The following is a 16,552-nucleotide window of genomic DNA, read 5'->3' as shown; positions in this document are numbered from 1 at the left end:
GATAAACTCTCAAGGATGAAGGATCAAGTTTTATTTCTCTTATATTGTGACCAACACAAACACAGCACATTTAAAGTCATTTAATAAATGCTATCAGTATTGATCATAATAAGCTGTTTAGTCTTGTTTTTTAAGATTTACATCTTTTCATAAAATTATTTGTGTCTTTTGAATGACAGCTACTAGTATCTTCTTGAAATGTAAATCATCCTAGTAATTTATATCATTATTATCCCTACTGCATATATACTGACTACAATTTTTAAGTTTCACTTAAAATATCAAAATAGGATTTGTGCCAGATTCCAAATTAAATTTATTTCATTTCTACTTTAACGTCACTTTCTCCTTTTAAAATATCTTTCTTCTATAAAGCCAAAATGGAATTTGCTAAATGTATTTAGGAGCATGCATTTAAAGCCCGTATAGGTAAAACACAAGGGGCTATGACTTACCCTTCTTAAACACAAAATACTTACGCATCTGTAGTCTTTGTACACCCATTTAAATTTAGTACTTCAATGTTCCTACAGTTTTGTGCAAAGGTCCTTTACAGGAAAGAAACAAAAAGTAAAAGGTGTGAGATGAAATGGCACAATTCTGGTATTAAAAAATTAATGAAAGATATATATATATATATCAGTAGTAGTAACACTGGATATTAGTACAAAAGTAGTTCACGATTACAAATAAATTAATTTTTAACCATAAAATTTTAAGATTGCATTAACAAAATTTACTCAAGGCTTCAAAAGAACTATTTATAATATGGGGAATTCGGCCTTTTTGGAGTGGGTACTTGTTTTACTCTTTTTTTAAAAAAGATTTTATTTATTTATTTTTGGAGAGAGTGGAAGAGAGAAAGAAAGAGAGGTAGAGGAACATCAATGTGTGAGATAAACATCAATGTGTTGCCTCTCGGCCTGCAACCCAGGCATGTGGCCTGACTGGGAATTGAACTGGTGACCTTTTCGTTTGCAGGCTGGTGTTCAATCCACTAAGCCTCACCAGCCAGGGCTCTTGTTTTATTCTTAAAACCACATGGCCCACTATTAGATATTTTTGTGTTATAAGCAATGCATGTGTGTTTGGGTTCAGAATAGGTTATAGAAAGTTATAACTTTATAAATAGCTTAAAACCATTTTAACCTTTTCTGGGTGAGATGGTGCTTTCTTTACTTCAGTCAAGAAGATCAGTTAATCAATAGTTATGTTCTTACCTTAAAGCATTGTCTCCTACTCCAAGACACCCACGAAGACTTAACTTTCGTAAAAAGCCCCCACATCTTTTTGAAATATTCTCCACTACCCGGCCCTGTAAAAAAAGACAGTTAAACAAAAAGATAAGCCATCACACTGACTTTGAAAAGAATACATCCTCATTTTTAATAATTTATAAACCATTTTAAAAGCTTAGTTATTAATTCAGCCCTGACTGGTGTGGCTCAGTGGACTGAGTGCTGGCCTGCGAACTAAAGGGTTGCCAGTTCAATTCCCAGTCAGGGCACATGCCTGGGTTGCAGGCCAGGTCCCCCTCAGTGGGGGGCATGCAAGACGCAACCACACATTGATGCTTCTTTTCCTCTCTTTCTCCCTCCCTTCCCCTCTCTCTAAAAATAAATAAATAAATCTAAAACAAAAAATCTTAGTTATTAAAAAAGCTTAGTTATTAATTCAATAGGAAAATTTCAACTTACTGTAAAGGAAGCTTTCCTGATTAATGCACCTACTTGAAACATGCCTAAACTCAACATTGTTATTTATTTTACTCAATTTGTAAGATATTCTGTATTTGAGAAAATGGTGTTCTGTAGTCCCCTTATGCCTATATTAAGATACATGTCTATGTATGGTCTTATGTCTATATTAAGGTAGACCGCCCCTCCTGATTAAACTGCAGTTACTGAAGGATACTAACTCTCTTCATTAGTTCTGTATCCTTTCCAAAGTGTTCACTATAGTACTCTAATTACAGCAGAGACTCAATGAACACTTAACAAAAAGCTTGCTGAATAAATGTATGGGCCATGCTGCTTTAAACATTCTCTTCCATAAAGATTAGTAAATTGTGAAAAACATAAAAATCCAGCTTAATGTCAGTGGGTATTATTTTAAAAGCACCTTTAAAGATAATGAGAAGTTCATGTGAGGCCTTAAAAAAACTTCTTACAGGAATCCTCAAGACAATTAAGTTCCACTGGAACTTTAAAAAACTATAAATCTAAATTTAAATCTCATTTAATCCTTTTAACACAATGAAGACTCTATTATTTCCATTCTTCTGATGAGAAAACCAAGGACCACAGAGATCAAATTGAGGATAAAATAATTTAAGCTTAAGCCATCACACTTCTTCATTTTAGAAAAAATAGGCAATACTAAGAGATAAAGTATGGATGTGAAGTGAGAAGCAAAAATAATTCAAAAACTGACTTTGACTTTATTCTTTTTTAATTCTCCACACAAACTATCCATAGGTTTTCCAATAAAAAAAATTTATGCAAGTATCATACCCCAACAAGTTAACTCGACTGATTCTTCAATAAACAAATATAAAAGCCTTCCTTAAAATGAGCAAATACAGGTTCAAATTTCCACCACAAAAATTTTTTTGGTCTCATTAACACAAATAATTAAGTATTATTTCAGTAAAATAATTCTGCTTATTTTCAAAAACTAAGTTCTTGTGCACATTGCAGGCTTCCATGAAGTTCACAGGCACTAAAATTAATAGTCTGTCTCCTCAGGGAACAGAGATTTATATGGCTGGGACTAATCTGTTCCATGCTGTAATTACATTCTAACAAGAGAAATGGGGCCACACACAACATAATTATACCTCAATATCCCTCTGGAAATCAAACAGGTCAATTCGCTGCCAGTTACTGCCATCCAGAGCCAGAACATTCCAAGCCTATTTTGAAGAAAGAGACAGAATGAGCAGGAGGCAAAACAAAAGGGAAAAGCAAGCAATATTCGAGTTCACAATTCAGTCTACTAACGACTAAAATTGACCAAAACTTTTCTCAGCCCCCCACCATTAACTCCCAATAAGTTAGCCTTCTTATTCACACTTTATTCTCCAATTAAGATATGTCATAAATGAGTGGACACAGAAACTAGCAGGTACAAAAGATCTAAGGGGGTTGGAGAAAGGACAGACTATATTAAGTATCACAGCCAGAAACTGTTTTCTAACTGGAAGATTCTAGTGTCTAATCCAAAAACGAGATAGTTCAGCTGATGAAAAGCACATCTGTTACTCTATCCCTCAACAAGGATCAAGATGAGGGTGAAACCAAAGAAAGAGGACAGTACTTTGCATATTGCTATAATCAATATATATTTGATCATGCTTGAAACTATGATATGGGGACCTGGGACTTAATAAAAGACACTATCATTTCTCTTTATAATGCTTTCCTCAGATTTAATGAAAATTGGCATTGGGCTTTCCTTTTTTTTTTAATTAAAAAGACTCAGCATGTTTTTCAATCGGTCGTCTGTCCCCCTAACTAGACTCAACTGGTAATTTTAAAACAGTGAAAGTTTAAGACTCCTCATATGTTTCTTAGGTAAGCTAAAGGAGGCTTTTCAACTTTTCAGAATTATGTGAAAAAGGAAAAGGAAATTAACTCAGTAAGAGTTAATTTGTTGTGAATCATTTTGTATTTTAATCAGAGAGCCTTTAAAAGTTTTCCCTATTGAATTTAAAGTGTAAACAAAAGTTTTAATATTGTTGAGCTGTTAACTTAGAATATCATCTCTTACTATAACAATCAAAAGAGATCTGATACTGAAATTTTAAAAAGGAAATTGTGTATACACTTACTGACCCCAGGATAGGTGTATACAATCAGCAAGAAGTATGTCAGGGATATGAAAGTTAACAAAGTTATTATTGTAGAAATCTTTAAGGTTTTCTCAGGAGTTCAATGTTACTTTTCCTTTGGTAGCTTCCTATTTTTCCAATGGTTTCTTAAATGGTTAGAATGGGAGACAGGTGATAAAACTTTTAAAGTTGATATGTTTACTAGATTCTTGGGTTAAATATACCTCTGATTTGGTGTGATATTTCTCATTTCCTTTATACTACTTTCTCCAGCAAAAAAGAAACATGCCAAATTGAGCCTAAAATTAGGACTGACAGGTTCCTTTCCAGAGTCTGTTTTTTTTTTTAAACAAATTAATTAAATACTTCAAGTACAGAGAACAGTAAGGTAACTACTGATGTACTATCCAGATTTAATGAAAATTGAAAATTGGCATTGTGCCTTCCTTTTTTTAAAAATTAAAACATATAATGAGGGAAAAGAAACCTGCAATTGAAAACAATTAAAATTCACTCAAGTCAACGTTGCTAAGACAAGATGCTGCAATTAAACAGGTTTAAACACTGCTCTGAGAATACTGTTTCCCAATGATGGCCTCAGCTTCATATGGAGAGAGAAAGGAAATCCCACTCATTTGTATCTAGGGCAACCACCTAAGTACCAGGGACAGAAATGTCATAAATCATCAAAACACTGATTGTTTCCAAAATAGCTGATGCACAGATTTAGCAAGGCTTTTAGGATGCAAAATTACATTAAAGTTAGCAAGACAAAGTGAGTTTTCTATGGCAAGTTTTGTGTTTTGTTTGTTTTTTTTAAGGAGAGTTGGTGTTGGTAATTTGAAGGAAAACCTGGGTCCACATACAAAGATAAACATAGTACTCTGTGATATAACCACATTATATGTCCAACACCTAGGACTGTGCTATTGTCCAATTTATAAAAAGACAACTGTAGGTACATATTCATTTTATTATTATATATTCATATTACAATAGAGACTAAGAATGGTTCATAAAGCAATTTTTTCACAACAGATTCTATTCTTTATATTAGCGGCAGCCAATAAGATTATGATCTTAAACTGTTTTGTCACAGCAATGTTAACTAACAAAAATGGCTAATTAAGTGTAATGTAGAAACTGACTTTGAGAATGGAATCTAGTTGGCTCTACAATTAAAAAAAAAATTTACCTATTATCGTGGGGGGGGGAGGCAGAGACAAATGTATTTGAAAAAAAAAAAGAAAAAAAATGAAAAAAAAAGAAAAAAAAAGAAGAAAAAAAAAAAAAAAAAAAATTTACCTATTATCTTTTTAGGAAAAAAGTATGGGGAGAATTAGACCCTCAAGAGCCTTCCATATATTTATGTGTTTGTATAAAATGAACCAGGAAAACATAATGAAACACTATTTTATCACAATTCTAAGTAGAGCCTAATCTCTTATTAATGATTTTTCCTCAAATATGTTTCTTCTGTTTGTATTATACAAATAGTTAAAGAGTTCCAAAAAATTACAAATGGTACATGTAGTAGAATTGTAGAATTACATGGGTTTGGGTATGCCATAGGTAAAACAACATCCTTTGAAACTTAACATACAATTAACATCTCAAGTAAATAGTTCCCGTACTACAGACAGAAGCTGGCATCATCAGTGTAAGGAAGGAGTGCCCCGCTAACCATGTCAACCATTCTTACCCTGGAGACCTGAGCACAGCGACACAAGGTAACAACATCCAGAAAAGAAAATATCCTAAAAAGAAATAGACACAACTTTATTACAACATAAAGTAGAGCAATTTACAGATAATACTGTACATATAAAACATAAGGGGAGAAAGTAATTTTTTACTTGATAATGTATAAGTACCATACTAGTTCAATTATATATATCAAGGGATGATAAAATATTTCTAATACAACTAAAAAAATTTTTACAGGGGAAGGGAGGGAGAACGAGGATAAAAATACTGATGTGAAAGAGAAACATTGATTGGTTGCCTCTAGTATGTGCCGCAACAGGGGACTTGAACCTCTGACCTTTGATTTACGGAATGATGCTCTGACCAACTGAGCCACAGTGGCCAGGACTAGGGAGGACTATCTCTTAAAGAATTTTAGTTATGAAGAAAAAAGGATAAAAAATATTCTAACACCTAAAAAACAGCAACTGTAAAATGTTAAGTGTATATATTTAATTCTAATTTAGAAAATTATACAACTCGTTTATACGTAAATGTCAGAAAAACACTGACTAGAATTTTTCTCTTATAGAAGTAAAATACTTATTTTGGAGCATTATTATTTGAAATAAATTTTTGCTTAAAGCCTGATAACTCTTCACACTATAAACCTGGAAAAATAGGTCAGAACACGCTGAGAATAAAGTGAATGGGTCTCTTCTGCTTAAAGACCTTCTAACTCATGAATACCCTTAATTCATTTTGATCTGAATAACAAGCTAAGTTCTCTGCAATTGGCAAAATGTACAATACAGCATGTATTTTATTATTTTAAAAAATATTTTATTTATTTATTTTTAGAGAGAGGGGAAGGGAGGAAGAGAGGCAGAGAAGTATTGATTGGTTGCCTCTCACACATGCCCTGATTGGGAATAGAACCAGCACCCCTTTGCTTTGCAGAGTAATGGCCAACCAATTGTGCCACACTGGTCACAGCTATGGCATATATTTCAAAGATTTATTTATTTATTTTTAGAGAGGGGGAGGATGGGATAAAGAGAGAGAGAAAAACACTGATCGGTCGCCGCTTGCATTCCCTGAATTGGGGACCTGGCCTGCAACCCAAGCATGTGCCCTGACCAGGAATCGAATCAGTGACCTTTTGGTCTGCAGGACAACACCCAACTCACTGAGCCACACCAGTCAGGGCAAAAGATTTAAATAAAACCTTCTGAGTTAGCTTAAAAGAACAAAATTTCATTTTTTAGCAATTAGAGATTAATATCTTCACATTTTGGAATGTGGAATATACTAAGTTAAAAATTACATCACACAGAAATTTACGTGTATTTAGTAAATATTTTCGGTTTTTAATTTTTTTTTTTTAAATTTCTGAACAGGTTTTATTACACAGAAGGGATAGGGCTCAATCCTTCTTGGCTGCTGCCTTCCTCATGGCTGCAAGGACATTGCTCAGCTCCTCTCTCTTCCTCTTGGCACAGATGTGTGTCTCCACCCTTTTCTTGATGAATTTCAGGGCTCTCTTGTCCTTAAGAGACTTGGAGCAGCTCCACAGTGCACCGTTCATAGGGGGCAAAGCCACACACCTCTCGGATCATGTCCAGCACCAACTTGGTGTCCTTGGTGAGGCGCCCGTGGCGGCGGCTGTGCCTCAGCTTGCTCACGTTTTTTGTCACTTTGTGGCCTTTGTTGAGGACCACGGCCATGGGATAGGGGAGGGCCATGGCTGCTACTCCTTAATGGCTACCGCGGTGTAAGGGCTGATCTAAAATTTTTTTATTTGGGTAAAATATATTGTAACATAACACTTACCATTTTAACCATTTAAAAATAATTATTTATTTATTTATTTTCGAGAGAAGGGGAGGGAGAAAGAAAGGGAGAGAAACATCAATGTATGAGAAACACATGGCTGCCTCTTGCACGCCCCTAATTGGCACACAGCAACCCAGGCATGTGCCTGCAACCTCTTCATGTGCCCTGACTGGGAATCAAACTGGCAACCTTTCAGTTTGCAGGTCAGTGCTCAATCTACTGAGCCACATCAGAGATGGCCATTTTAACCATTTTTAAGTGTACAGTTCAATGGCATTAAGGACATTCAAATGATGCAAAACCACTGTAATGTTGTACAACCCGTCACCATCACCCATCTCCAAAACTTTTTCATCATTAAAAAATATAGTACCAAAACTCTATACCCATTAAACAATAACTCCTCATTCCTCTTTCCCCAACTTCTGGCAACTACCACTCTACTTTCTCTGTAAATTTGCCCTAGGTACTTTGTATTAGTATACCAAATGGTATTTGCCCTTTTGTGACTGGTTTACTTCACGCAGCATAATGTCTTCAAGGTTCAGGTATGTTGTATCGTGTGTCAGAATTTCCTTCCTTCTTAATACTGAGTAACTTCCCATTGTACGTTAGATACCACATTTTGTACATCTGTTCATAGACAAAAATACTGAATACCTTTCTTGGTCTCTTGAAGGCGCCTTGCTACTACTCTGATGGCAATACACTGTCCATCTTCTTCAATACTAATTACCAACTCCACTCCCAAGTGTAAATGTAAATGTAAATGTAAATATAAATCTTCCCTATTTAGGTACCTTAATTCCTAAAGCAGTTTATCTAATGCAACAAACACCCTTGGATTGCTGAAATGCAGCAGCTGTCATCCTTTACACAGCACCGTAGTGGAGTTTCATAATCAAAAGATCCTGTTTCTGCCAAATCATCACTCCCTGAGCAATTTGTATAAATATAGTATTCCACATGGGAGGGGCACAGGTGAGAAGCTTTACAGGTAACGCCAGCTGAACTTTAGTAACTTTTCAACAGAAAGGTTCTTCATAAAGGAAAGCACAAAGAGTAGACATTAAATATCAGGCTGCAGATCAAATGCAGACCTAGGAGACTCTCTGAAGCACACATCCCAACAATCGTAATTCTATGCTTAGAGTGTACTGACTGGAGTTTGAAATGCCAAGATCCTAATGAGTTAAGTTTTCACCTGGATTTTGACATTAAGAGTATATTAAAATAAGAGAAAAAAAGACAAATATAATCACTGTGCTCCTTTATTCAAGTAATAAGAGCTTGGTCTTTCCAGTCCTGATTTGGCTCCCTGGTAAGATGGATGTGATAAGCCTCAGTGCCTAAAATCCTTCTACTACTCCACAAGTAGTCTGTCTAAATATCTGCTATTATGTAGTAACCTTTACTTCTACTTACTCTATGCATTTGACAATGATAATTATATTCTTAAAAACCCAAGTATAATAATGCATGGGATAAGCTGCCAAGGGTTTTAGCTAAGTGTGATTTTTTTGGAGGGGGGACTAACAATGAGCATTTATTTTTCCAAATATAATAATATTAATTAACTTTAAAAATATCACTATATTTATAAATATGCATCTGTAGGATAAATCAAGGGGAAATATTTTAAATTTTAATTTACTGATATTTAGACAAAGGAAAGGAGAGAGGGGAGAAAGAGAGACATCAATTTGTTGTCTCTCTCTCTCTCTCTCTTTTTTATTTCTAACTTCCTTTGGGCATTGCAGTCTTATGACAAATAGTCCAAACCTTCTTGAGCAATATCTCTTAATAGAGTTCTTTTAATTAAAAACGTTAAAAAGCATAGAGTGGTCCTGGAGAGGGCATAACAAAATGAGTACTTCCATTCATAGCATGGGTTATCTATGGGCACAATATTTTTGGAGAGTAATTTAAGTGTCCATTAAAATAAAAAAATATACAATATCCTGTAGAAGCAGAAGTGTAAGTAAAGATATTTTTCAGAATGTTCATGGCAGCATTAATTGAAGCATGGAGAAGTAATAAATGACCTTAATACACACCAATAAAAAAATTCTTGAAAGATTATTGTACATTTATCCAAATGGACTATTCTACTAGTAGCCCATATAAAAAGAATGAGGTAAAGCTACATGAACTAACCTAAAAAGGATATCATATTAAATGACAGAAGTGAAAACAAATACTCTACAAATACTGTAGAATAGTATTTATATCATTTTTGAAAAATATAAAATATGTACACATGAACATATGTATTTAAGTATTGTACATATAATATATGTAGATATAAGGGGCTGTATCTGTTACCTTTGGAGGGGAGAACAGACTTTTCAGGGGAGCTACTGAGAGAGCAGGGATAATAAACCATGTGTTTATTACTTTCTATTTTTATCTTGTTCCTTTTTTTAAAGATTTTATTTACTTATTTTTGGAGAGGCGAAGGAAGGGAGAGAAACTTCAATGTGTGGTTGCCTCTTGCATGCCCCATACTGGGTACCTGGCGCACAACCCAGGCATGCGCCCTGGACTGGGAATCGAATCTGCAACCCCCTTCAGTTCTCAGGCCAGCACTCAATCCACTGAGCCACACCAGCCAGGCATTTTATTTTTTTCAAAGGATTTTATTTATTTTTAGAGAGGAAGAGAAGAGGAAAGGGAGAAACATCAATGTTTGGTTGCCTCTTGTGCGCTCCTTACTGGGGACCTGGCCAGCAATCCAGGCATGTGCCCTAGACTGGAAATCGAACCAGCCACCCTTTGGTTTGCAGGCTGGCGCTCAACCTATGAGCCACAGCAGCCAGGGCTACTTTCTATTTTTAAGAAAATGGTTGAGCTCATAAGTAATGTTTTATTTGTAAAAAATTTTAAAAGGTACTAGATCTTTGGTCACATAAAATTATTAAAGCTTGCTGTAAATTTAGAGTTTTGATGTTTGTCCAATGTCTGCCAGAAACTACTGCATTTTCAAAATTGCTTCTTATTCCTCTCAAGAGACCATCAGTTTGAGGACCTGGCCATTAAAACTGTATGTTAGTGTCTTTATTATCAAACTACAGATGTAGGTTTACTAGACCCCTGTTTTAAGAAAGGATTTCAGGTGTAATTATGACATTAGGGTTATTATCCATGATCTTGTGTAGGATACCTGCAGCTCTCATGGACTAATTTGAACTTTGACTCTTTAGACAAGAACAAGTTATAAATTAAGTTATAACAGCTCTCTATATACACTTGGTTATTAATGTCCACACAAAGTTGACATCTTCCATATTAAGCGAACAAAAGCTGGTAGACACAATCTTGGAAGATAATCTACAACCTCTTAAATTAGGGCTGTACTTTGACTCCCCCCTTCCTTTTGAAAGTGAATCTCTTTTTTTAAAGTTTTTATTGAGTCTACGGCCATACCACCCTGAACGCACCCGATCTCGTCTGATCTCGGAAGCTAAAGTTTTTATTGAATTTATTAGGGCAACAATGGTTAATAAAACCATATAGGCTCCAATGTACAATTCTATAATACATCATCTGTATATTATATGTGTGTTCACCATCCAAAGTAAAGTCTCCTTCCATCACCATGAACTTGAATCTCAATGGGAAATTGCTCTTAAACCAGATAGATGCATACACCCTGGGCATAAAGAATAGAAAAATAAGTTTTCCATGTGTTTCTGAAATTATCTTATTTTCACAAATACGGAGAGGTCACAAACAATTGGTGTCATTATCCAGCTACTTATACTTAACTATTATTTTAACCAAAACTATATTCAGCAGAAATTATATAAACCTAATCAATTTATATCTGGTAATCCCATGTGGCACACTGAACCATTTAGTTCCTCAGATGTATAAGTAACTAATACTTGAAATAATTGTAATCAGCATTCAATTTACTAATGGACTGTATGTGCAAAGCCTGTAAATTCTCCAAAATAAATAATATTACAAATGACAGGGTTATGGAAAAATAAGATCCTAACCTATAATACTATGTAATATCTCAAACCCCCCCAACAAAAAAGCTTTGGACCTCAAATCTTACAGTATACCTAAATCAAAAACTCTGTCTCTATTCACAAAGGAGAAACAGTAATCTCTCCCAGATCAGAAATGTATTCTCCCTCACTCCCCTTATCTGCCTAATTAATCGCCACTTACTCCTTAAGTATGTCTCATTTCCTTGGAAGCATCTTCTGAAGCATCTCCAGAAGCTTTGTTATGGATAATCGAGAGGGCCATAAAACTAAATGCTAATTAAGAGAAAGACTGATTTTGTGTTCTTTGAATTAAGACATCTGACAATTTGCACCTGAGAGATGATCACTTTTGGTAGCCTTTAAAAGAAAGGAAAACACTCTTCTCTGGCTGGAACCATGGAGTGTGCAGAATAGTTGTTCCTGCTGTGCTAGAAATCTTAAGAAAAAAGCAGAGGAATTTCGCAGAGCTGAAGATCAGATGCACCTGAGAACGAAGTTTGCCCACAAGATGCTTCCAAAGGCAAGGAGGAAGCTTATGTATGAAGAAGCTAAGCACTATCACAAGGAATATAGAACTGAGATTCGAATAGCTTGGATGGCAAGAAGAACTATTATGTACTTTTATGTACTTGTGGAACCCAAACTGGTATTTGTCATCAGGATCAGAGGTATCAGTGTTGAGAGTCCAAATGTCTGAAAAGTGCTGCAGCGTCTTCCCCTTCACTATAACTTCAGTGGCCCCTTTGTTAGGCTCAAAAAGGCCTCAAGTAACATGCTGAGGATTGTGAAACCATATATCAGGTCTGTCCAGAACAGAAGGTATCCAGCCATGTAATATGAAAAGAGACACTTATTGAAGAAGATACAGGGAATACTGTACATAGGAAAATGATGCCTCAGTCCCATTCAGAGTAGGCACCTTGGGACCTCATACAGTTCTCCCAATCACCATAAGCTGCCACATCATATTTTCCTGAATCTCATAGAGGGCCTGAAATCTCCTCCCTTTCAAAGATGATTTTAGTTTTGGGAAAAGCCAGAAGTTGCAGGGTATCAAATCTTGGCTGCAGAGGAGGTGAGTCACCTGGGTGATTTGATGTTTCACAAGAAAACTGTGGACGATATGCAATGCATGAGCAGGCATGTTGTTGTGATGAAACTGCCAGTCACCAGTTGCCCATAGCTGCGGCCTTCTGAATCATCCAAATAGTTTCCATGGAGGAATACTCAAGCTTAATGCAAAATCTGATGCAGATTCGTTGCTCTACTCACTCAGCCATTTTGAATGTGATAACCACACAGTACACATGCTCACTCAATGGCATCTACAGCCCCTGACTAGTATAGTGAAGTCCTCACTGTTCATGCATGCACACTCCAGTCTACTCTCCTTGGTTGCCAGGTCACACTGATTTCGTACAAACTGTTCTCATTAGATTAACAATGGCTGGACTTTTTCCAGACAGACCGTGTATCGCATGGGGTACCAAAACGTGAAGTCAGTAAAGGAATTGATCTATAAGTGTAGTTATGGCAAAATCAACAAAAAGCAAACTGCCCTGACAGATAACACATTGCTCAATCTCTTGGTAAATGTGACATCATCTGCATGGAGGATTTGATTCATGAGATCTATACTGTTGGAAAATGGTTCAAAGAATCAAACAACTTCCCATGGCACCTTCAAACTATCTTCTTCATGAGGTGGAGTGAAGAAAAAAACCACTATTTTGTAGGTGGAGATGCTGGCATCAGGGAAAACCAAATCAAAGGCTTATTAGAAAGATGAACTATGGTATCTACTATGGTTATTTTTGTAATCTAGTCAGTTAATAAACAGGCCTGTTTTAAAATGGAAAAACTAAGTAAGTAACACACACACACACACACATCTACTATGATTATTTTTGTAATCTAGTCAGTTAATAAACAGGCCTGTTTTAAAATGGAAAAACTAAGTAACACACACACACACACACACTCCCCCCACCCCACCCCCCCACAACCTATCCTGAATTCCTGGTAATTAAACTGAATGAAAAGCTACAAGGAATCATCAATATTCTAAGCTTCTTCAAATAAAATGAGACAGTATGTGTGTCGATAAGACTTAGTACAGCAGTCCATCCTATCCTTAGGAAGGCCTGCTTGCAATTTTGGCCTGTAATGACATTTTGAGAACTTGGATTTTGGTAGAGTTCCCACTATTCCCTCATTGAGCGTCCCTGGTAGACAGCATTTTACTTATGTTGTTACAACTTGTTGCTGGAGAAATTAAGTGCATTCTGTGTGGCTCTACTGGGAAAGGACTCTTGGAAGCTTATGCCTGGTTTCCTCTCTTTTGCCTTACGCACTTTTCCCTTTACTAACTTTGCTTTGTATCTTTTCCCTCTAATAAATGACAGCCACGAATATGACTATATATGCTGAGTCTTTTGAGTCCTTCTAGTAAATTACCAAAACTAGGGGTGTTCTTGGGAACCCTCAAGACAGGACAATTATTTATTTCAGACAAAAAAAAAAAAAAAATTCCCAGCCAATCATTTTTTCTTTGTAAGTTCAGAAAGTTCATCTTCTACCAACTCACACATATTATATATTGCATGATAATTATGTCACAACACCTCCAACAGTTGAAAAAAAATGAAAAATATTTTAGATTCTTATAAGTAGTAATAATCCTCATTCTGAAGCTGTACTTTGTTTTAGAGCCAAAAGGCCATGTGTGGGCTCAAGCAGTCTTATCCCGCATTTCATTTTTACAGTTATCAGTATTAACCTCAGAAGAAATCTCAGAGAAACAAGTCACTTTATAGTAGCCCTTGGAAAATACGTGGCTCTCTGTCTTATAAACACTGACACTCATTTTTCAAGAGGTACTCCTAAATAAATACATATGGCTCTACTCTGAAAGAGAGTATTGTCAATCCTGCTACATGATTTCACATTATGCAAACAGTGGATTCCAACTTGCTATAGCATTGATAATAAACTTTGTTTCAAAAGGGAAGAAAGAGAATCAGTAAATTAAGGTTGGGAGGAAACAAAAATACTTGCTTAATTCATTGGTAACTTGGTTGTGGCCTTGCATTTATAAGGAAACAGAATGGTCCTATGCACACAATTGTCCTCCTTGTAGGTTAACATATGCTGGATTCAATGATGTAATGTATAATTTAAAATCTAACCAAACTAAATGTATATTTATTAAACTGTATTTTAAATTATTTTTTAAAAAAAGACATTATTTATTTTTAGAGAGAGGGAAGGGAAGAAGAGAGGAAGAGAAACATCAATGTGTGGTTGCCTCTCTAGAGCCCCTTACAGGGGACCTGGCCCACAACCCAGGCATGTGCCCTGACTGGGAATCAAACTGGTGATCCTTTGGTTCACAGGCCAGTGCTCAATCCACCGAGCCACACCAGCCAGGGCTATTAAACTGTATTTCAACAGAACACTTATATAGTCTCAATATCGCACAAGATATTTCCCAATAACAAAGAAAAATAATTTCACAGTGGAGAAAGACACTATCTTAACTGAGTGAGTGAAGTTAATATCCAGTAATAAGCATAGTGACATATGTGCCTTCTGTTATGATACATGGACAAGGGCACAACACCATTTTTGTAATAGACTTGTCAAAATGCATAACCTAAATTGAATCATGAGAAAACATTAGACAGAGACAGACTGAGGGAGATTCTATAAAGCAACAGTTCAAGTGTATCAAGATTATGAAAGACACAGAAAGACTAAGGGAATTGTCCCAGATTAAAGAAAACTAAGCAGACAGGACAATTTAATGGAATGTCTAATCCTAGACTGGATCCTGCGCCCAAAAATGATGTTACTGGGACAACTGAAGAATTTGAATAGGTCTGTATATTAGTTAATAGTACTATATCAATGTTAATTTCCTAATTTTAATAACTGGATTGTTTAATTATATAAAATATTAATTATTAGGGAAGGGTATTCCTGAAATTCTTTGTATTATTTTTACAACTATTTCAAAATGAAGAGTTCAAATAACAGTATCTAAGAGATACAAAAAAACCTAATGAAAGGTAAGTTTCTCTTCTATTCCTATCTTCCAGGTACCTGGTTTCCCTTCCTAGGAGCACCTGCTATTTCTAGTCGTGACCTATACACTTTAAACAAAATTTAAACTTTAGGAACTATCACATTCAATGAATTTCAATAAATTATAAAGTGTCAGGTTGAATTTATTAATATTAATACTGATCAATTATCTCTTTGGTGTAATATCAAAGATATCAAAAAAGCCTCTTTTAAAAATTTGTCTTCAATGGTTTAAACAAAATCTATGTTTTATATACTTAAATGCATTCAAAAGTAGTATGTTTTGTGGTGTCATTTCCTTCCTTCTCAGGATATCAATTTTACTCTGTCGCCAATTTAGGAAGGAACTTGTTCTTACCATAAGTACAGGATTTGGAACTCAAACATTTTCCTCACAGAAATCATATCATATGTGGCAGTTAGGTTCCCTGCCTAGGTTAGAAAGCAGCCAATTTAAACTATAATGTACACAAGGATCAGTTCCAAAATAACACATATGAACTAGAACCAAATTCTGATTCACAAAAATGTTGCTATAGAAAAAATATCTGCAGTGTTCCAATTTGAGAAGCTAGGCATATATTATCCTTCTTCAATCGTCCCCTTTTTCCAACCTCTCAACTCATGCCTACTCTTTTCCACACCCTAGAAAAAGAGCCAGATACTCCTAACTTTTCTTCCCACTTGAAAAACCTCACATTCATAATGGCAGTGTGCTAAGCTAAGTAACAAAGGTGTTGCTAACATGGAGTTATACAACTCTTCAGTGCCAACAGGAACAACAAAACTCCTAGATACAGAGAGCAGACTGGCAGTTGCCAGTGGTGGTGGTGGGGGGGGGGGGGAGGGGATGGGTGAAGGAAGTGAAAAGCTACAAACTTCCAGTTATAAAATAAATAAATCATGGTGATGTGGTATACAGCATGGTGACTACAGTTAATGATACTGTATTATATATTGAGAGTTGTTAAGACAATAAATCTTAAAGATTCTCATTACAAGAAAAAAATTTTATAACTATGTGTGGTGATGGATATTAACTAGATTTGTTGTGGCGACTTTCATAACATATACAGATATCATTATATTATACACTTGAAACTAATAATGT

General features: G+C 35.4%; 1 protein-coding gene and 2 pseudogenes across 1 annotated transcript in view; 1 reads left to right on the top strand and 2 right to left on the bottom strand.

Moving 5' to 3' along the window:
* The window catches only part of FBXL20 (F-box and leucine rich repeat protein 20), a 100,553-nt gene that overhangs the window by 27,769 nt on the left and 56,232 nt on the right, over positions 1-16,552 (bottom strand). Inside the window, 4 exon segments of the mRNA XM_054593662.1 lie at positions 480-548; positions 1,221-1,315; positions 2,840-2,914; positions 5,535-5,589. Of these exon segments, the coding sequence (XP_054449637.1) occupies positions 480-548; positions 1,221-1,315; positions 2,840-2,914; positions 5,535-5,589 (294 nt within the window).
* Positions 6,945-7,263, bottom strand: LOC129086925 (60S ribosomal protein L36-like; annotated as a pseudogene).
* Positions 11,755-13,144, top strand: LOC129086889 (60S ribosomal protein L7-like; annotated as a pseudogene).

Source organism: Pteronotus mesoamericanus, unplaced genomic scaffold (genome assembly GCF_021234165.1).
Source record: "Pteronotus mesoamericanus isolate MK-2021 breed Mesoamerican mustached bat unplaced genomic scaffold, CSHL_Meso_final scaffold_476, whole genome shotgun sequence".
Lineage (NCBI taxonomy): Eukaryota > Metazoa > Chordata > Mammalia > Chiroptera > Mormoopidae > Pteronotus > Pteronotus mesoamericanus.
This window is presented reverse-complemented; position numbering and strand designations above follow the sequence as displayed.